We start from the raw sequence: 23446 nt of genomic DNA, 5'->3' as shown, positions 1-23446 counted from the left end.
TAAGACTCCTAATGGATATAGGGCTTTACAACTAGAAAGGTATATGAAGCTTGGACCTCTGAGGACTGCTCAGGACAGCTGCACAGGCTGTGCACTGCAGAACTCTAGGGGGGAATAGGATGGGGGAAACATTTACATAGTGCACAACCTGCACTGTAAGCAAAATCTGATTCTTCAGATCTGTCTTGGTTGATCAGTGTGATGCAGTTTTTCACCATCTTGGCAACCTTCCATAGCCTTGTACTTGTTCTGTTTATGCACCTGTTAGTATTTGAGTGTTTGAAAGAAAACTCAGCTGGGTGTGGTGGCTCATGCCTGTAATCCCATCACTTTGGGAGGCCAAGGTAGGTGGATCACCTGAGGTCAGGAGTTCGAGATCAGCCTGGCCAACACAGTGAAACCCTGTCTCTACTAAAAATACAAAAAATTAGCCAGAGGTGGTGGCAGGTGCCTGTAATCCCAGCTACTTGGGAGGCTGAGGCAGGAGAACCGCTTGAACCCGGGAGGCAGAGGTTGCAGTGAGCCAAGAAAGCACCATTGCACTCCAGCCTGGGCAACAAGAGTGAAACTCCATCTCAAAAATAAAAGCAAGCAAGCAAGCAAGAATGAAAGAAAACTCAAGGCAATGTGCCAGCTATCTTTAGGTGGCCCTACCACCCAAGGCTGGGAGGCACTTGCCACACCCATGAACACACTAATTGCACCCAGCCACCCAGGTCCATTGCTCCTTCCTTCTTCCAATGAGGGAGATGCGCACACCAGTCAACAACAGTCTAAGTGGACCAGAGCTGGAGTGTCCTGAGGCTGGCTTGCTAGCTTTTCCAGGACATCATACCACACTTTCACAACAGCTCAGCACACCCAACCACTGACCAATATTGACAGATCTACACATTTAGTTATTAATACAAATTAACCTTGAGGATTAACCAGTATAAGAAAACTCTCAATCTCCGAATACCACCAGGATAAACACGCACAGCAACAAATCCTGAAGGAAGGGTTAATGCAAGAAATATGAGAGAATGAAAAATACGAATTTTAGTACATTCAATAAGGCTTAAATTATTGCATCCACAATATAAGAGAGCAAGCTCTTAAAAAAAAAAACCCTCACAATACTTAGAGCCCTTGCAAAATGTAAAAGAATAATAAAACCAAATTAGACAGAAAAAAACATCGTTAACAGGTTAAACAGGAGACTACATATTGCTAAAGAGCAACCTACAAGAAAATACTATGAACTGGCCGGGCGTGGTGGCTCACGCCTGTAATCCCAGCACTTTGGGAGGCCAAGGCAGGCAGATCACGAGGTCAGGAGATCGAGACCATCCTGGTCTACATGGTAAAACCCTGTCTCTACTAAAAAAAACAAAACAAAACAAAACAAAAAATTAGCTAGGAGTGGTGGCGTGCGCCTGTAGTCCCAGCTACTTGGGGGGCTGAGGCAGGAGAATCACTTGAACCCTGGAGGCGGAGGTTGCAGTAAGCAGAGATCACGTCACTGCACTCCAGACTGGGTGAAAGAGTGAGACTCTGTCTCAAAAAAAAAAAAAAAAAAAAAAAAAATACTACGAACTGTACGTTAACAAATTTGATTACTGAGAATAGACAAATTCCTAGAAAAACACAGATTACCAAAACTGACTCACTCAGAAAAAGAAAATCTGAATAGATCTATAACAAACAGATTGAATTAATAATTAAAAATTTTCCTGTAAAGAAAAAGGCCAGGCCCATTTGGTTTCACTGGTGAATTCGATCAACATCTAAAGAAGAATTAATGCTAATCCTTGACGAACTCTTCCAGTAAATAGAGGAGGAGGAATACGTTCCAACTTACTCTAGGAGGCCAGTACTACCCTGCTATGAAAACCAGATAGTAATCACAAAAGAAGAAAACCACAAACTTATATCCCCCTCATGAATGTACACACAAAATCCCCAATTAGCAAATAGAATCCAACAGCAGATTAAAAATATACATCATGATAAAAAAGTATACATCATGACTAAATGGGCTTTATCCCAGGAATGCAAAACTGGTTTAACATTCTTAATTAATGTAATACATAGTATTAATAAAGAACAAAACTTCATGATCATCTAAGTAGACACAGAAAAAGTGTTTGACAAAATCTAGCACTCATTCATTACAAAACCCTCAAAAAACTAGAATAGAAGGAAACTTTCTCAACCCAATAAAGGGCATGTATTAAAAAAACTAAATAAATATCATATTTAATAAAGACTGAATTATTTTCCCCTAAAAAAAGGAACAAGACAATGATGTACACTGAAAACTATAAAACAATGCCAAAAGAAAGTAAAGAGGTAAATAAATAGACATTCCAGGTTCATAGGCTAGAAGATTTAACCTTGTTAAGATGGCAAGGGCCAGGCGTGGTGGCTCACACCTGTAATCCCAGAACTTAGGGAGGCAGAGGCAGGAGGATTGCTTTGAGCTCAGGAGTTCAAGACCAGCCTGGGCAACATGGCGAAACCCTGTCTCTAAAAAAATATAAAAATTAGCTGGGTGTTGGTAGCTCATGCCTGTAGTACCAGTTACTCGAGAGGCTGAGGCTGGAGAATCACTTGAGCCTGGGAAAGCGGAGGCTGCAGTGAGCCAAGATAGCACCACTGCACTCCAGCCTGGGTGACAGAGTGAGACCCTCTCTCAACAAACAAACAAACAAACAAACAAACAAACAAACAAACAAACAGGCAATACACCCCAAATTGGTCAGTAGATTCAATGCAAACCTTATCAAACCAGTTGGCTTTTTGTTGTTGCAGAAAATGGCAAGCTCATCCTAAAATTAATATGAACATGCAAGAAACCCAGAATAGCTGTAACAGTCTTGTAAAATAAGAACAAAGGTGGAGGACTTAGCCTTCCCAATTTTAAAACTTATACAAAGCCACAGTAATCAAAACAGTGTAATACTGGCAAAAGGAGAAACATAGGTCAACAGCACAAAAATGAGAGCTTAGAAAAAAGTTCCTAGATTCACAGTCAACTGATTTGCAACAAATGCGCCATGAAAATTCAATGGTTAAAAAAAAAAAAAGTCTTTTCAACAAATGGTGCAGGACCACATCCACAGGCAAAAAGAGAGTTTGGACCCCTACCTCACACCATACACAAAAATTAACTCAAAATGGATCAAGGACCTAATGTAACACACAAATCTATGAAACTTTTCAAAGAAAACTTAGGAGCAAATCTATGTGATCCTGGGTTACTTGGGCACTGATTTTCTAGATACAATACCAAAAAGCACATGGGATAAAATAAAACATTGATACATGGAACTTAATCAAAACTGAAAACTTTTGATTTCAAAAGGCATATTAAGAAAGTGAAAAGAAACCCATATAATGGGAGAAAGTATTTGCAAATAATATATCCAATAAGGGACTTCAGAATTCATAAAGAACTCTTACAACTCAATAATAAAAAAGACAACATAACTGAAAAATGGGCAAAGAATTTGACTAAATATTTCTCCAAAGAAGATATACAAAAGGCTAACTAATGAAGTTGATGTTCAATTTCATTAGTTATCAGGAAAATACAAATCAAAACAACAGTGAGATGCCATTTCTCATCCACTAGAACAGTTTTCATTAAAAAGATAGTAACAAGTGTTGGCAAGGATGTGGAAAGACATGAACCTTCATATGATGTTGGTGAGAGCATAAAATGGTGCAGCTACTCTAGAAAATCTCATGCTATTATTCCTCGTTTCCATCCCCAGCCCTAGTAAACCACTAAACATCTACTTTCTGCCTTTGGACATTTCATATAAATGGCATCATGCAATGCATAATCTTTTGTACCTGGCTTCTTTTACATAGCATGTTTTTTTAGGGTAATTCATGTCAGAAAATAATACTGCAGCTACTCTAGAAAACCTCATGCCTATTATTCCTTGTTTCCATCCCCAGCCCTAGGAAACCACTAAACATCTACTTTCTGCCTTTGGACATTTCATATAAATGGCATCATGCAATGCATAATCTTTTGTACCTGGCTTCTTTTACATAGCATTTTTTAAGGGTAATCCATGTCAGAAAATAATGCTGCAGCTACTCTAGAAAACCTCATGCCTATTATTCTTCATTTCCATGCCCAGCCCTAGGAAACCACTAAACATCTACTTTCTGTCTTTGGACATTTCATATAAATGGTATCATGCAACGCATAATCTTTTGCACCTGGCTTCTTTTACATAGCATGTTTTTTTAGGGTAATCCATGTCAGAAAATATGTCAGTACTTCATTCCTTTTTATTGCCAAATAACATTACACTGTATGAATATACAACACTTTGTTCATCCATTTGCCAGCTAACAGGTATTTGGCTTGTTTTCACTTTTGCTTATTATGAATAATGTTGCTTTGAGCATGATGCTATGAAGAATGATGCTATAAGCATAAGCATTTATATACAAGTTTTTGGGTAACATACGTTTTCAATTTTCTTGGGTATGTACCTAGGAGTAAAACTGCTGGGCTGTATGATAACTCTATATTTAACTTTTTGAGGACCTGCCAACCTGCATGAGAGTTCCAATTTCTACATATCCTTGTCAATACTTGTTATTACCTGTTTTATTGATTACAGCCATCTCAGTGGGTGTAAAGTGGTATCTCATTGTGGCTTTGACTTGCATTTCTTGGTAATGATGAATGATACTGAGTATCTTTTCATGTGCTTATTGGCCATTTGTATTTCTTCTCCGGACATATGTCTATTTAAATCCTTTATCCATTTCTTAATTGGGTTGTCTTTCTATTGTTGAGTTTTAAGAGTTACGTGTTCTGGACATTGGATTCTTATTAGATATATACTTTGCAAATATTTTCTCCCATTCTCTGGGTTGTCATTTTACCAGATATATTCGTGATATTCATGAAAAAGCAGAGATTTAAATATTTCGTTAAAAAGTTAACTCCTGGCCGGGCGCGGTGGCTCACGCCTGTAATCCTAGCACTTTGGGAGGCCGAGACGGGCGGATCACGAGGTCAGGAGATCGAGACCATCTTGGCTAACACGGTGAAACCCCGTTTCTACTAAAAATACAAAAAATTAGCCGGGCGTGTTGGCGGGCGCCTGTAGTCCCAGCTACTTGGGAGGCTGAGGCAGGAGAATGGCGTGAACCCGGGAGGCGGAGCTTGCAGTGAGCCGAGATTGCGCCACTGCACTCCAACCTGGGAGATAGAGCAAGACTCCGTCTCAAAAAAAAAAAAAAAAAAAAAAAAAAAAAAAGTTAACTCCTAGTAGATTAAAAATAGAATTGCAGGTCCCCCATATCTTAGTATGGAAAAAAGGGAACACGGAAAATTTGATCCAGTTTAGTAGACAAAAAATTGGTTCCTGGTGTTAGTTTACATTTTCCTGTTCTATTTCCTTTTCTGAGAATGGCTTCTTTATCTCCAATAACCACTTTTTCTGTTGGGTTCACATTTAGCTTCTTATTTTTTCCCTGGAGGGTGGGAGTTTACATATTCTGGATGTTCATCAGTTGTTACATACAGTGCAGGTGTTTTCTCCCAGTCTGTCTCTGCCCTTTTAGCTTTGTTTACAGTGGACTTTCCCTTACAAAGTCCTCACAAAGAGCCCTGTTGTCAATGGCAGGCCCTTAGAGAAGTTCTTGACTGCTAATCTCTGAGGAGTCTTTGCACCAGCCCAGCCTCTCCCAACTGTTCTAGAAGCCCACAGACACATTGCTGAGTGGTCACTTCAAGTCTGAATCAAAGGCCAATTTCTTAGAATTGGTTTCTTAGGAACCCACCACCACTCTCAGCAGGTCCAGGTCAGGCCTTGGACCAGCTTCTGGTCTATTCCTTCTTGTACCAACCATTAGGAGGAAGGAAAGGGGCTGAGGGCAGGGAGTTACATATACACAACGTAGCTTTCAAGGTTTTATTCTTCATAAATCGGTAGTGAAACACTTGAATTTGGATATGCAAGGCATCTTACCTGGACAGTGAATGAAAGACCAGTTGTATCTGCTGTCCTCTAGACACATGCTGGAATTGAGCAGGGGCTGTGGATAGAAATTTCCTGTAGGGGCTTGCGAAGGCATCTTCACTGGTCCTTTATAGGAACCCTCTATGCATTTCCCTTTGCCAGTATTGCTGGGATCAGTACACCAGCCACAGCCTGGTTGCTCCAAGCAATGACTACAGGTACAGTAGCCTGAACAATTTTCAGCTATTAAAAAAAAAAAAGTTGCAATTGACTATCACAGGTAGATCTGAATTCACTGTATTTAAATTACATTTTTTTAAACAGACTATTCAACTGGCTTGAGTCAAAAATATTATTCTGTCTTGATTATTTAAAAGAGATAATGAATGTAAAGAGACCAGTATTTTGCCCAATACATAACAGAGATGACCCTTCCCTCCTCTCTCAATCCCAGGATGTTGAAGGCAAAAGGGACCTTAGAGATTATCTATTGGAAAGCATTTACTTTACAAATTAGGAAATTCAGATATGGAGATATTACATGGATTGAGCAATATGACACTGAAGTTGGACAAGTTATTTCTGTACTCTGTGATCTATCCTACATTTATTTACTGTCAATGTGCCTGATTCTGTATGAAGGTTCTCAATAGGCAGCAAGGTTTCGATGGCAGTCTCTGGTCAGGTTTGAGCAGGGGTCATGTCCAGTCTTGTTTCTAAAATGTTCAGAGGCTGACAGCACAGCCTCATGGCTGAGTTGTTGCCTATACAGAGGGCATGCATAAGTGCCTAGGGCTCCCTTTTTCACTTACGGGGGCAGGTGCTCATCGTATACCATTCCATACACTGGCCGAAAGGGAAGGAGGCCACGTAGGCATTGGAGTCCACACACTGCTTCATGTTGCTGCACCACATGCACTCAGAGCTGCCGCTGGTGCAATCTCCACATGCTGTCCTCAAGGCACATGGTGTCCGGCACTGCTTAGCACTGTGGTTTGCTGGGAATGAAACCCAAGAGAGACACTTAGAGCTCCCACCATGTCCGCTAAGGTCAAAGACTTTTCTTTCTTTCTTTTCTTTTCTTTTTTTTTGAGACGGAGTCTCACTCTGTCTCCAGGCTAGAGTGCAGTGGCACAATCTCGGCTCACTGCAACCTCCGCCTCCCCGGTTCAAGTGATTCTCCTGCCTCAGCCTCCCAAGTAGCTGGGACTACAGGGGTGCGCCATCACGTCTGGCTAATTTTTTGTATTTTTAGTAGAGATGGGGTTTCACTATGTTAGCCAGGATGGTCTTGATATCTTGACCTTGTGATCCACCCGTCTTGGCCTCCTAAAGTGCTGGGATTACAGGCGTGAGCCACTGTGCCCAGCCAAGACTTTTCAAATGTGGGTGATGACCCATTAATGTGCCATGAAATCAATTAAATGAGAGAAAATAGAAAACAATAAAAGTCATCAAGTACTGTTTAGTCAAGTGTATTTACACACTTGTGGAAAAAATAAATTTTCTTTTCAAAGAGCATTAAGGACAAAGATGAGGAAACAGTGAATCTTTCCATAAAAGTAGGGCTGTAAGCCCCTTAGAATTTGGGGACCCAGGATGAACTTTAGGGGTTTTACAATCCACTTGAATATGTAAAATCTCATGTTTGCAATTTTGGAGGGAAGAAGGTCCACGGCATTCATTAAGTTCAACAAAGGATTCAGAATTCTGAAAGGCTGCTGGGCAGCTCCCCTAGAGAAGTTTAGAAATCAATATTTAGAAATCTACAATGCTATGAATTCTCTCCTATACCTCTGTAATTCCTCAGACAAATTACTTTCCCAAAATTGGACACAATGCAAATGGAGTCCGGCCTCCCAAAATAACCCACAATTCCACCGACTGCTTGTGAGTCCCTCTGCAGGAGGAGGAGGCTTATTTTGAGTTGTCTTCATGCTGCAGCAGCTACCCCTGGGCCTGCCTTTAGTTAGCCAAAATGTAGCCCAGAGAGACTGAAAGCTGGGAAGCTACTCCGAGTGTCTGTCTGCTTAGTACTCTCCCGCAGCTCTCGCGTAGTTCTGGGTTGCTTCTGTCCTCGCTTACAGAACTGCTCTCATCATTTTTCTCCCTGTTGACACTACCTTTCTGAACACTGTCCCTGCAGTCACTTGCTTGCTTTACTAATCTTTTGTTTTTATTTTCCTTTTTTGTTTTTTCTTCCACAGCATTTCTCTGCCAACACCAATAAATTTGCTTTTCAGAGCAATTCTCAATACTTTTTCTGGTCAATAAACCTATCAATCTCATTGTTAATTAGAATATCAGTTTCTTCGAGTAGTGTTAGTTATTTTTAGTTTTGCTTATAATTAAAACTATTCAGGGTCCCAGAATATTTCCTTCTGCTTCTGAAATCTGGGTTATACTCTTCTTTGCATGCTTGAAACCAATACTTCATCTGTTTTCATGACTACTTCACACATCTCAGCAATGAACTATGCCTCCTATGGTTTCTCTCACAATAAACTCTGAATACCACCTAATTCACCTGTGAACTTACCAGGCCTTTCACAGACGCTACCATTGAGTGGGTTGATGCAGGTTGCAGCCTTTAGTCCCCGAGGACTGGGTTCTGATAAAATTCCACAGAATCCAGCATCACTGGGCTCAGATGGCATCCACTGTAGTAAACTATTTGTAAATGGGGACATATCTTCCCAGCACCAGTAGGACACATTGATCTTCCGAAGGCCGACCCATGGGGTTAAGGTGAGCTTGGACTAAAGGCAAAAGAGACACAACTATGAATACAGATAGTATCTTTTTTTAATTTAAATTTTGGAGATGGAGTCTTTCCATGTTGCCCTGGCTAGTTTCAAACTCCTGAGCTCAAGTGATCCTCCCACCTTGGCCTCCCGAAGTGTTGAGATTATAGGCATGAGCCACCATGCCTGGCCTGAATATAACCAACATCTTGACCAAAACAAGCTTCTAGATAAAAACCACCAAGTTAAGTATACCCCACAGACACAGGAAAACCTCTTTATCCCTTGACTCAGCCATGGTAGATTAGGATAGATCATCACTTCAATATGGCCATTTTATAAAGGATAAAAATGTAGCTCAGAGAAGATAATATATCAAAAATTCACAGAAATTATAGCAAAGCAGTATTTAAGTTCTGAAATGTCTATATGAAGAGATGGCTACCCCCAAACACAGGCTGAGTATCCCTAATCTGAAATCCAAAACACTCCAAAATCTAAAACTTTTTGAGTGCCAACATGATGGATGCTGAAGGAAAATGTTCACTAGAGCATTTTGGATTTCCAGATTAGGGATGCTTAACTGGTTAGTATAATGCAAATATTCTAAAATTCGAAACACTCCTCGTCCAGAGCATTTTAGATAAGGGATATTCAACTTATACCACATTTGCTTTATCCATTCATCCATCCTGGCACTGGATTTTATAGGGAATAATAGGACAGTGACACCTGGGACAGTCTGTCTTCTGCTCTCCTGAAATTTCCTTCTCATTGCAATTTTTAACAAGTTTTAAAAATCAAAATATAAAGTTTAGCCAAGAAATGGTAAGTATTCCTAATTTTGGTAGTTATAAAACAAAAGATATACTGTATTTCCCTCCCTTTGCTTTCTTTTGAGACAGGGTCTCGCTCTGTTGCCCATGCTGGAGTGCAGGGACATGATCATGGCTCACTACAGCCTCAAACCCCTGGGCTCAAGCAACCCTCTTGCCTCAGCCTCCCAAGTAGCCGGAACTACAAGTATGTGCCACCATCATGCCCGGCTAATTCTTTAAAAAAACTTTTTGTAGAGACGGGGTCTCCCTATGTTGCCCAGGCTAGTCTTGAACTCCTGGGCTCAAGCAATCCTCCCTCATTGGCCTCCCAAAATGCTGGGATTACAGGCAGGAGCCACCACACCCAGCCTATTTCCATTTTTGAGAGGAAAAAATACACATGCCCACTAAAAGACCTAAAAAATAAATAGATCCAAAAGAAAGAAAGAAAATTAAAAATACTTTTTAAAGGCCCTTCAATAATTTCTTTGCCTTCATGATACAATTCAAATCCATTACTATTGTAGCCATGGCCTCGCAGGGTCTGGCCTTGGTTCCTTCCTGAGGCTCAACTATAAAAATCCCCTCCCATCCAGCCTGCAGCCAACCATGCAAACTTACCTGCAGCTCACTCAAAGAGCCACTCCCTTAATCATCTCCCTCTACATGTCACAGATGGGGGCACTAATTAATGCACAGGAAGCCCTTCCCTCTTCGACATCCTAATTCACTCCTTCTCACCTTCAGGGGTCACCTCCTTCCAGCTTTCTACCAGCCAGTCTCTGTCCTAAGGGTTAGGCTAGGTGTCCTTTCTTGTTTTTCCATAAAAATCTGGGCTCTACTAACTGGGCTACATCTAGAGGTATAGCTGTGGAAGGACATTACACTTCAGTTGTCTCTCATCTGTCAGTCTTATCATTAAGACTGTGAATTTCTGCTTCATAAACGTGGCCACAGCAGATTAGAATACCCAGAAACGTTTAGAGTTAGAAAACCTAAGGAAGAGAGAAAGGGTACCAGAAGTATATCTGTGGCCACCTGGTTGAACCCTTTTAACTTCTGTGGACTTGAGAGTCATTGTTAGAGACACCAGGGTAATAAGCAAAGCTGGGTGCCATCCATTTTCTGAGGGAGTGAATAACTATGGGAAAGGTCAGCTGCCAGCCAAGGATGGAATGCTGGAAGAGACCCACATTTGGACATGGAAAGAGAAACAACAGAGACAGTCACCAATGGAGATTCTGAAATCTGAAAAAGCTATCAAAATATTATGAAATACCAAATGTGGTCACAGTAGCCTGAGGTAAACACACTAAGAATATATCACCAATGCTTGAGTGTCCATACCCTATCTAAGTTGCACTGAAAAAAGGGACTCATTGGAGAAAACTAAATACAGGGCATCTCCTACCAGTCTCAGAATGGCCCTATAGGTGGTACACAGAGGCCACAGGCAGCCAAGACCCAGGCCACATTTCCATACCTTCACATGAAGGAGGCTGTACCCAAGGAAGTGTTGCCCTCAACTCCTCCCTGCTTGGTAAGAACATTTCCACTAAACGTTTCTGTACCACAGCTGAAACTGCTGAAAGAGCTTTGTTCTATGAGTCTACTTAACTGACGGTAGGATCACAATTTATGACTCCAGACTAAAAATGACAAAATGTGATCATGGAATATTGACTATAAGCCCCCTGAGAGCACTGGGTGGACAAGCAGAGAACTTGAGCCTTTCTGGGCTTAGAAATTCTTGACAAGAAGGTGCTCTCTTCTTTTGAGATGGCTGGGCTATGAAAGACCCAAGGAGATGTACATTTCTTTTTTTTGCTGTTCTTTTTTTGTTTTGAGACGGAGTATCGCTCTGTCACCCAGGCTGGAGTGCGGTGGCGCAATCTCAGCTCACTGCCACCTCCACCTCCTGGGTTCAAGCAATTCTCCTGCCTCGGCCTCCTGAGTAGCTGGGATTACAGGCGCACACCACCATGCCTGGCTAATTTTTGTATTTTTAGTAGAGACGGGGTTTTACTATATTGGTCAGGCTGGTCTTGAACTCCTGACCTCAGGCGATCCACCCACCTCAGCCTCCCAAAGTGCTGGGATTACAGGTGTGAGCCACCACGTCCAGCTGAGATGTACATTTCTTAGTGGTAATTATACAGTCTTATGCACTATTATAATACCTTAACTCCAAGGAACTCAGGTGGCTTAATCCAACCTAGCTAATTATCAGTGACCTCTCTTTCTCCCCTAGCAGAATCCAGAGGTAAAACAGGTATGAAATCATCTACTGATGTCACCAGATTATTTACACATATACATGTTACAATTCATCCCCCATATAATTATTCATAGATCTTATATATACAAAGTATTAAAAATTTTAAGAGGAAGAGACTCTGACAGCACAAACCCACAGTCCCTCAGGCTGCATTCACCAGCACTCCCCTTCTTGCCAAGCACGTCACACATATCCACAGCCTTCCACATGCAAGCTGCAGTCATGCCCTTGGTAGAAAGGTGGATAACCAGAAACTTAAGTTTTGAGGATTTTAACTCACCATGCTCTGAGATGACTGCATTATTCGCAGCTGCTTAAGGACAAATTCTACCTTCTTCTGGGTTGTAAGAGAAGCCAAAAGGGCATTGTGGTTCCTACAGAACAATTTAGCATTGTCATAATTCTCCTTGGCAGTAGTAATTTTCAAACATGAGTTTCCAACCAAATGCCAGCCAATGCCACAGATATTTTCTTTCATTAAGGGGAAAAGAGAAAAAAAAGAATTTTAGAAATCAGACAAAACTACTGTATTATGAGTTCAAATTACTGAATACCGAAATGGCCTTTCTAATTTAAATTCTAGGTACTTCATTAGGATGTGGGAGCCTCTGACACATTATTAAGGACCAAATGCAGAATACAAGAATTTTAAAATGTTTACTGGTGATATCTCCCGGATCCTAAAAAGCATATTCTGAGGTCACTTATCCTACGTCTTAGATGAAAACACCAGTTTGGTGCCAATAATAGACTGGTACACTTCCTTCTGAAGAACAATTAGAAAACTAAAATCCTAAGTGAAGAGCAGACAAATGAATATGCATATTGGAGGGCTGGGGTAAAAACTGCAAGAATGGAAATGAATCAAGGAATTAACAAATCTATAGTCTCCAAAAGCTGCACTGTTTTCATATCATCAGGTGGAAGGTACAATCAAGTGTACAAAGCATCCCAAAAGCAAGGTGAGAAGGTCCTTCTTGAGAAACAACCCAAGTGATATGGCTATAGCATACAAGACAAGCTTGTAATCTGCTACCTGTGATCATCCTGAACCCACACAAGGTACTGCACAGAAGCTATGAATGCTTCCTGGAAGACAATGAAAGAACAAAGCAACTTCACCAGAACCAAAGTACTTTGGAGACATCAACAATGTTCATTAACAGTAACAGTCACTGAGATAAAAGAAAGGTACCATGGGAAAGAGATCATTTAAGAACAGACAAAGACTTGCTCCTCACAGTGTAGCAGTCGACTAGATAAAATGCACACTCTAGGCCCCACCCCACACTTGCACCAGAATATGCCTTTCGCAAGATTCCCAGGTCTTTTCCTGTACCTTAAAATTTGAGACACACTGAGATATAGAAAAGAGTCCCACTCTGCAAGCTGAATCAAAAACTTCCAAGGGACATTCAAAAAGGGCCTGGTCCAAACCAACTTCCCTGAACAAGCTCAGATGTTGTGCAGAGACAAGGAAGTTCCCCTTTCTGGACCATCCTGGTCCAAATATATCACATGGCTGGCTGGTCTCAGGCCCTGAGTTCATCATCCTGAACCTCAGAAGTAGGATATATTGAGGTTTTCAGGGCTGGAGATCACCCCTAAAAGGTGCTGCTGACAGAAGTATCTATCCTCTCCTTCTCAGAGAAGGCCCATTAGCAGGTGCCAACAATTAAATCCCAGTGGTTAATAAGAAGTACTCTCCATAAAGTGCTCAGCAGACTGACTGCTGAGACATCATGGTCTAGTCCCAGGTTATCAAAGGTGGATGGGAAAGAGACAAGGAGCAGGCTCAGTGATACAGAACCAAGCTGTCACTCAATTCTACAGAGCAGCGAAGGATGTTTCACTTTATTTCAAAGGACGGTAGGAACAAATACTTAAGAACTGTATTTTAGTTAAAAACAAAAAAGCCCATAATACTGGTGTGGGGGATGAATGGACAGAATTAGCTCTAGGTTCAACTTAGGCTGCACAGTGTTGGGGGAAGCAGGGTGAAGTAATGGACCCACACACACCAAGATGACCCTGCAAGGCCTACCGGGCAGGGCAATGCACTCCTGATTCCGGGGCTCCCACTGGCAGTTCTGGTCCAGGGCACAGCTCCTGCAGCTGGTCTTCTTGTTACAGTAGTACATGGGGTTATCCTTGGGGCAATTCTCATACCTAAAAATGGAGATCTAGAACACAGTGGACAAAAGCTTTTCTTTTGTATCCACAGAGAGAACTTATGGTGAGGACCAACAGGATATTATAGACAACAAAATCTAATTGAGGAAGCAAACTGCAAATAGATAGATAGATAGATAGATAGATAGATAGATAGATAGATAGATAGATAGATAGACAGACAGACAGACAGACAGACAGACAGACAGATAAGTTGCAGTAGCTCTGCAGTGGGAACACTGCAATGGAATGTTCTGCTCAAGGACATGCTTTTAACTGGCAAGGAAGCAGCCCACTCTTTTAAACACCATGCCTCAACCTGCTCATCTGTAAAATGGGAATGTTGAACTTGGTGCTTTTCAAATGCTCACTTCCAAAGTCTGAAAGTTTTCTATTTTATGAACTATATGAGACTGACAAAAAAAAAAGTCTTGTAAGCTGTCAAAAACTATAAAAGCCTGGGTCATCTTATAACTTAAATTTAAAAATCTATATATGATGAGCAGTGAGATTATGCCAAACCAAGATATAAAACAAGGAGATTTTGCAAAGTCTGTCATTTCCACAGTTCAATATGGGCCGCTATACACCTGACTCAGTCTCAAACCCTAACTTTATCAAAACCTGGCACTGGTAAAGTGAGGTCACTATTAGATGCCTCAAACCAAGGATCCAGTGCTTAGTCACAGCCATGCCCAGGGACAACAGTCCTACCTTCTTCTAAAACACAATATACAAATTCCCAGGGCTAGTAGGACCCTTGAAATATACAGAACATCTCTTCCTAAAGGAAAACCTCAGGGATAATAAAATCCAAATAGAAACCCATTTGAAAAGTAACTCTGGGCCATTATTTATACCATATACACTATAAAAGCTAAACCTATGACAAATTAGGATTTTTCTGAAATCTTTAAGAAACAGCCTCTGACCTGGCCTTCTGAGCAGCTGTGGTTCCTGGGGACACAATGGTCATTGCACCAGTGGCAGTCATTGGTGTTGGCTGTGCAGCTGTAACAATCTGTGTGCTGGTCACATCTGTCATGGTCAAGAGCTGCAAAGAAAACAAAATCTCATGAACTGGGACAACTTCAATTGAGCAAAATCTGAGACCGAAGTTAAAAAAAAAATCGTAACAATGGTTAAGAAGTAAAATGAAGAATGAAACTGGCAGGAAAATATATTTGGTATGTTCTGGTTAAAATAATATTTAGAAATAGACAATCTAAAGAAACACTGTTTTGTACCCCAAAGAAAGAAGTACACAGAAAGTGAAAACAAGGATAGGTTAATTTAACAACTGTAAGATATAATGAAAGTAACTTCTGGCTCTTTGAATACTTTTCTTTCCAAGAAAAAAAAAATCAACTAGTAATAGAATGAACACCAAAGAAGCCCAGGAGCCAAAATATTGTAGGATACCAAGTCATTCCTCCTAGTTATAAATGCAAGGCTAATTTGGGCACAGGAAGTAGGCAGCACCACAGAACTGAACAGGAGGCATTAGGCTGAGCTGCATTTTGTACATGCATGTAAATTCAAGAGTGCAAGTCTGAGAATTTCTGGGTTACTACAGACCTGCCACATCTCCTGTTAACTCTAGAAAAGAGAAGCTGCATGGCCGGATGCGGTGGCTCATGCCTGTAATCTCAGCACTTCGGGAGGCCGAGGCGGGCGGATCACAAGGTCAGGAATTCAAGACCAGCCTGGTCAACATGGTGAAACCCCGTCTCTACTAAACCTAGAAAAATTAGCTGGGCATAGTGGCGCGTTCCTGTAATCCCAGCTACTCAGGAGGCTGAGGCAGGAGAACTGCTTGAATCAGGACCTGGGAGGCAGAGGTTGCAGTGAGCTAAAATTGCGCCACTGCACTCCAGCCTGGGCTACAGAGTGAGACTCTGTCTGAAAAAAAAAAAAAAAAAAGAGAAGCTGCACAACCATGTTGTCTCATCTGTTCAACCATCTTGTGGACATGGCACATGGGGGAATTCACAAACAGGAAAAGGCAGGTGCCACTCTCACAAAGACCCCAGCAGTCGGCTCCTTAGGCTGCTCTTCCTGTCCTGGTCATTATCCCAAGGATTGGGCCCACCCAGAAAGTGGGGTGAAACAGGGAACTGAAGTCTCAGGTGAGATGACAGCAAATGGGTTGATATGAACACCTAAGGTAATTCAACACTATTTCCTATAAACATGCATATTTAATTTGAACTTTTAAAATTTGGTTTAAAAATTAACTATTTCACTGATTTTATCCCTTTCAAGAGACAAGCTAACCCTGCTAAGTTCTGGTAATCTTGGTTCTCCAGCACCAATGAACCTGAGTGGGTTGCCTGGGTGGCCTGTTTTTTTGTTTTTGAGACAGAATCTCATTCTGTCACCCAGGCTGGAGTGCACTGGCACACTCATGCCTCACTGCAGCCTCAACGTCCTGGGCTCAAGCCCTCTTGCCTCAGCCACCCTAGTAGCTGGGACTACAGGCATGCACCACCATGCCCATGCCTGGCTAATTTTTGTGTTTTTGGTAGAGACAGGGTCTCACTATGTTGCCCAGGCTAGTCTTAGACTCCTGGGCTCAAGCGATCCCCATACCTCAGCCTCCCAAAGTGCTGGGATTACCGGCATGAGTCCCTGTGGCTGGCCCTGGGTGTTCTTACTGAGAATTTATATTCGTGAAAAGTTTAACTTGGAGCAGCATCCCAGGAATGAAAGCTGCTTCTATCCATCATAACTCTCAAGTTAACTGCAACACCAATCCTACTAGTAAGAAATTCAGCCAACATACTTTAAATTAATTGATGTAGAGACAACATTCTTACTTTTAAAGAACTTTCTGGCCATGTACAGTAGCTCACGCCTGTAATTCCAACACTTTGCGAGGCTGAGGCGGGCAGATCACTTGAGGTCAGGAGTTCCAGACCAGCCTGGCCAACATGGTAAAACCCCATCTCTACTAAAAATACAAAAACTAGCCGAGCATGGTGGCAGGTGACTGTAATCCCAGCTACTCGGGGATTACAGGCTGAGGCATAAGAATCACTTGAACCTGGAAGGTGGAGGTTATAGTGAGCTGAGATCATGCTGCTGTACTCCAGCCTGAGCGACAGAGACTCTGTCTCAAAATAAATAAATAAATAAATAAATAAATAAATAAATAAAATAAAAAATAAATTTTTAATATATCGCTTCACTGTACCGCATTGTGCTCTATGTCACAGCAATATAGGACAAGAAGCAAAGCAGGCAGAAGGAAGGAAACAGCTTGAAAAACATGGGGGAGGTTCTAGAAGCAGGGATCATCGCCCATCCTCAGTAACTGTCTGTCTTGATATCACTGTTGTATCCAACTAGAGACGCTAGACAAAAATACTTTGCAAGGACAGCAGCTCTCCCTCCTTCCACCAAAAAAATTTACTTCAACATGGCTTTTCTGGGCTGACTCTCCTAATTTCATCCTTAATGTTAGATCTGCATCCAATACGGTAGCCAGTAACCACAAATGTCTTTTAAATTAAAATTAAATTAAATTAAATTAAAAATTCAGTTCTTCAGTCACACTAGCTACATTTCAAGTATCTGATAGCCCATGTGGCTAGTGACTACCATATCGGGACAGTCCAGACACACAACATTTCCATCATCAAAAATAAAGTTCTACTGGATGGCACTGCCTCAGAGCAACTGCAGCCAGAATCTGGGGTCAGTATGCAAAGCCTATGCAATGCCAAAAAGGTTATGTCTCTATCACTCGCAGACAGCTTCTAGGAGCCACATGGCATGTTCCCATCCGAGATGTTTACAAACCAATTTTCAAATATCCAAAAACACTTTGTACAAGTTATTACTGAATGATTTTGGATAAGGTGAACATAAAAAGTATACATATGCTAAGTTCCTTCACAATTCAGATAAAATGAGGTCTCAAATTCATTAAAATCTAAGTAGAGAAAAAAAAACATACTTCTTTTGGAAAAACATTCTGATTTTAACTTTTCTTCTTGTTCATCAGTTGCCAGCGCCCACGAGATACACTGAGACGACCCTGTGTTCCACACACACCGGATACCAGGTCCTGCTGCTAAACAAGCGGCTTCACTCCGATGCCCATCACACTGTTCCGAGGTGAATACCAGGATGTCGCTGAGGAGGAGACTATTGAAACCACCGAACACATACATGGTGCTAAGAGGAAAAAGGGAGAGAAGAAATTTACTAGAGACTCAGATAACAATTGGATGCTATACTTTTTTTTTTTTTTTTTTAAGAGACAGGGTCTTACTCTGTTGCCCAAGCTAGTCTCAAACTCCTGGGCTCAAGAGATCCTCTCGCCTCAGCCTCCTGAGTAGCTGGGACTACAGGCACACACCACCACATCCAGCTACCATGATACACTTTTTACAGACAATCTTCAAACCAATCTTACATATCATAAGTCTTCTAAGAAATTATTTTTCAAGGTCTTAAAAAACATTATTATTCCCTTCCTTTCCAAATTCCATCCTTTCATCCTGGCCTATAACACACCCAGAACAGTTCCAATAATCTGCCTCCTCGTCATAGCTACTGTATTAAAAAGTTCTCACGATAGCCTGGTGACTTTTAACCAAGAGTCACTGGAAAATTTTAGTGTCAGGATATGCTCACATCTTTTAATGCTAAACAGCAATTCTATATCTTCATTTTTTAAATATTAAAAATAAAAATGTACAAATTTAAAGCACAGGTAAAAGCCTCTGTAATTAAAGTTGTGTCATACTGGTACATGAATATGAGCCCAATCATAAACAGATAAAAGCACACATGTACATTTAGTACACAGTAAAAGTGGCATCTTACATTAGTGGGAAAAGATGTTCTTTTTAGTAAATGGTATCAAGATAACTAAACATATGGAAAAAAATAAAATTGAATCTATTTCTCTACATTCTGGGATAATTTCCACATGGATTAGAGCATCTTCTGAGAAAAACAAAACACACAAGCAGTAGAAGAATGGGTGAATTTCTCTATAACCTAAGAGTGAAAAAAAACTGACTTAAAATCCAGAAGGTAGGGGAAAAGAAGATTGAAAAATCTGGTCATATGAATTAAAAAGACGTTTTACATGGAAATAATGCTATAAGCAAAGTAAAAAAACAAATGATATGCTATGAAAAAAAGATTTACAAGTTATGTTATAGGAAAAGGACTATCCCTAACATAGAGGGGGGCTTCAGCCAGTTTGCAGAGAAAAAAATGCAAATGACCTTAAACATATGAGAAGATGCTCTAATTTCAGTGTAAGAAAAATGCAAATTAAAACTATACTGAGGTAGCATTTCTCACCTATAAGACTAGCAAAAAAAAAAAAAAGCACAAAAAATTGACAATATATGGATTGGTGAGACTATGGGGCAAAAGGCACTCTCCCACACTACTGCTGGGCATGTAAAATGATGCAGCCTACAGAGGGATTTGGCAAGCTCTAACAAAACTTTGCATTTACTTTTTGAACCTGAAATCACATTTCTAGAAGTCTAGCACAAAGATAGAATAGCAAAAATACAAAAAGAAGTACATGAGGCTATTCACTACAGCATTAACCCACTTATGCCAGAGGGCAAATTTTTTTGTGAAAAATCAGACCTTGGGGATGACCTTGAGCAGCAGGATATAAATAACTCCCAAAAGCTTAGCATTCCAATAATGGAACACTAGGCATAAATGGGTTAATGATAATAGCAAAAGACTCAAACAGCCCCAAATGTCCGTCAATTGGGGATGTGACAAACTATAATACATCCACATAACGAAATATTAGGCAGATGTAAAAGGAATGAGGAAAATTTCTACATACTTCTATGGAGTGAGCACCAGTATATACTGCTATGTGGGGAAAAAAATGGAACGCAGAGAAAAGTATTCAAACAATGTAGCCATTTATCTATTGAGGGAACTAGAAGGTCAAACACACAAACGTGCACAAATAATTCATTTTCCTTTTTAAAAAGAAGAACACCACAGTTTCTCTTTAACCTGCCTTCTTAAAAAACCTAGAAACAACAGCCAACCCAGGAGCAATGAATACAACTAGTGCTTAGATTGTGCGTATTTAAAAACCATTCTTTCTCCTTCCTGTCACCCCTTAAAAACTAGAACTTTTTAGAGAAAAACCTAATTTCATGTCTGGATGAAGAAATGTTCACAATGAGTCTAGCAGATCTTGTTATACTGGGAAGAAAAGAAAACGAGGGTAGTATCAGATAAACTCAAAAGCTAACGTAAAGATGCCCTCACTGGCTAAAGATGGAAAATGTTTGAAATTTAATAAAAACACAAACTACAATAGATTAAAACACATGAAATATTTTTAAATCCATGAGTTCATAATGATACACATCTCCCATCCCCTGAAAAAAAAAACAACCTAATTTGTCATCTTTGGACAATGCTAAGAAATCACTACATTATTTTGAAGATTGGTAAACAAAGGGAAAGAAATAAACCTATGAAGTGATCTTGCCAAAATACTGAAGTGAATCTGATCAAGTTAATTTGTAGGAAGTTTAGGAGAGAGACCAATATGTTATATGAAAGCCCAGGATACAATAATCAAAATCTGGACTACCGGAAACTCTACAGGACAAACAACCCAGTCTCTTTAACAAGTAAGGGGGAAAATGATGGATGGGGTCCCTACAGATCAAGAGAAACTTCAGAGACATTTTAACCAATTGTAACATATGGATCTTATTTGGATTCTGAGTTGAACAAACTAAACTTAAAAAAAAACTGAGACAATTAGGAGATGTAAACACTGAATGGACACTGAGAGATATTAAAGAACAACTTTTTTTTTTTTTTTTTTTTTGAGTTAGAGTCTTGCTCCGTTACCCAGACTGGAGTGCAACAGCACCATCATAGCTCAGTGCAACCTCAAATTCCTGGGCTCAAGCAATCCTCCCACCTCAACCTCCTGAGTAGTTGGGACAACAGGCACGCACCACCATGACCAGCTAATTTTTGTATTTCTAGTAGAGATGAGGTCTTGCTGTGTTGCCCAGGCTGCTGTTGAACTCCTGGACTCAAGCAATCCTCCTGCCTTGGCCTCCCAAAGCGCTGGGATTACAGGCGTGAGCCACCACCCCTGGCTTAAAGAATTAACTTTAAAAGTGTAATAACTGTATAGGGGTTGTGTTTTAAAAATTAAGTCTTCATCTTTAAAAGACAGCCAATCCTCATTATAGTCATGTATGTGGTCCTGCATAACGATGTTTCCATCAATGATGGATGGCATGTACAATGGTTGTCATCTAGTAATCTAAGGTTAATTTATTATTGAAGAAAACAATTTTAAAATAAATTTAGTGTAGCCTAAGTGTACAGTTCACAAAGTCTACAGTAGTGTACAGTCTACTCACTCACAGACCTCCCCAGAACAATTTCCAGTCCTGTATGCTCCCTCCCTTCATAGTAAGTGGCCTGTACAGGTGTACATTTTTTTATCTTTTATATTGCATTTTTACTGTACCTTCTCTATGTTTAGATATGCTTGGACACACAAATACTTACATTGCATTACGATGACCTACAGTATTGAGTATAGTAACATGCTGCACAGGCTTGTAGCTAGGAGCAACAAGCCATACCATATAGCCTAGATGTGTAGCCTAAGTTTATGTAAGTACACTCTGTGATGTTGGCACAATGATGAAATTGCCTAAGGATGCATTTCTCAGAATGTATCCCTATCATTCAGTGACACATGACCATATCTGCAGATTGTAGATTCCATATTTGCAAATTCACGTACTTATAAAATCTATTTCTAATTCCAAAATCAATACTTGCAGTAGTTTCATGGTCATTTACCAGCATGTGTGTGCAAAGAATGGCAAAAAATTTGAGTTGACACACATGCATATTACCGGCTAAGGTCAAACAAGGAGATGCTCTCCCTTCTTGTTTCCACTATCATACTACAAACAAGTGTCCCTTCCATGATGTATCTAGTGCCATGTTTTATGCATTTTTGTGCCTTATGTTAGTGCTTTCACTGCTGAAAATGGCCCCCTATGCAGTGCTGAAGTGCTGTCTAGTGTTCCTAAGTGTAAGAAGGCTGTGACGAGCCTTACTGAGAAAATACGTGTGTTACATAAGCTTTGTTCAGGCATGAGTTAAAGTGCTGTTGGCTGTGAGCTCAATGTTAATAAATCAAGAATATATATTCAATAAGATGTTTTTAAATAGAAACACACATAAAAGAAAGTTATGTATGCTGACTGGTTGATGAAAATGTCATCAGAGGTTTATAGAAACATAACCCTGTATTTCCCCTAGGAGCAATAATTCAATATTCAAGAATTCAGTGTTTACAGTTACTTTATAGAGTTGTGAAAAATGAAAACAAATTGTAATCTGAAATATATATTTTTTTGAGTTAGGGTCTCACTCTGTCACCCAGGCTGGAGTGCAGTGGCGTCATCATAGCTCACTGCAGCCTCAAACTCCTGGGCTCAAGTGATCCTCCCGCCTTAGCCTCCCAAAGTGCTGGGATAACAGGCATGAGCCACCATGCCCGGCCTAATCTGAAATATTTACTGGTAGATTTCAAAAACTAAAAAATTAATATAAGGTTTCTTTCTCTTTTTTTTTTTTTTTGACACAGTCTCGCTCTGTTGCCCAGGCTGGAGTGCAGTGGCGCGATCTCAGCTCACTGCAAGCTCCACCTCCCGGGTTCACATCATTCTCCTGCCTCAGCCTCCCGAGAAGCTGGGACTACATGCGCCCGCCACCATGCCCAGCTAATTTTTTTGTACTTTTAGTAGAGATGGAGTTTCACAGTGTTAGCCAGGATAGTCTTGATCTCCTGACCTCGTGATCCACCCGCCTCGGCCTCCCAAAGTGCTGGGATTACAAGCGTGAGCCACTACGCCCGGCCAGGTTTCATTTTTTACCTTGCTATAGGCTTACTCAGTACCACATTAAGCAGGCTAGATTCAACTAGTTAATTTGTTGCTTAAACCAAAGAAGCAACCTCCTCTTCCCAGTACAGTTGGTGTTCTCAGCAATTGTGAATCCATCTGGTTGCACAGGGGCTCTGCAAAGTTAGGGAGAGTCCCTCAGAGACACATGGAGCAGGCAACTGAGAGGCACAGCTGCATCTCCTGCCGACTTGGTATGTCACAGCCATCTCTCCTCCTCCTTCCTGCCTCCCTCAAAACCTCAATGACAACCAAGGAAGGCACAGCTCACCCAATGCTGTTGATCCACTTAAAGCATGAAGAAATGCTGTGAATCAAAGTTTCCTTTTCAGTGAATTATTTCATAAAATTAAACCAAAACTATGGCCTTTTAGTAGCTGGCCTCCCTCAGGGTCTCCTGCCACCTACCCAATCCTGTCTCACACACACAGATACTTACATATCAGGGTTCAAACATACCACTGGAATCACATAAAATGAAAACATTACA

The 23446-nt window shown here is 40.7% G+C and overlaps 1 protein-coding gene across 3 annotated transcripts in view; it reads right to left on the bottom strand.

Moving 5' to 3' along the window:
* ATRN (attractin) overlaps positions 1 to 23446 on the bottom strand; it is a 176958-nt gene that overhangs the window by 60394 nt on the left and 93118 nt on the right. For all 3 annotated transcript variants that reach the window (XM_034947461.3, XM_034947462.3, XM_034947464.3), the window contains exons 12-18: positions 17955 to 18175; positions 14926 to 15047; positions 13866 to 14004; positions 12102 to 12292; positions 8521 to 8740; positions 6794 to 6979; positions 5991 to 6224 (exon numbers count right to left, since the gene is read on the bottom strand). In XM_034947461.3, coding sequence (XP_034803352.1) covers positions 5991 to 6224; positions 6794 to 6979; positions 8521 to 8740; positions 12102 to 12292; positions 13866 to 14004; positions 14926 to 15047; positions 17955 to 18175 — 1313 coding nt within the window. The remainder of the gene's footprint in view (positions 1 to 5990; positions 6225 to 6793; positions 6980 to 8520; positions 8741 to 12101; positions 12293 to 13865; positions 14005 to 14925; positions 15048 to 17954; positions 18176 to 23446) is intronic.

Source organism: Pan paniscus, chromosome 21, assembly GCF_029289425.2.
Source record: "Pan paniscus chromosome 21, NHGRI_mPanPan1-v2.0_pri, whole genome shotgun sequence".
Classification (NCBI taxonomy): Eukaryota; Metazoa; Chordata; class Mammalia; order Primates; family Hominidae; genus Pan; species Pan paniscus.
The sequence above is the reverse complement of the archived record's forward strand: the minus strand, read 5'-3'. Positions and strand labels throughout refer to the sequence as shown.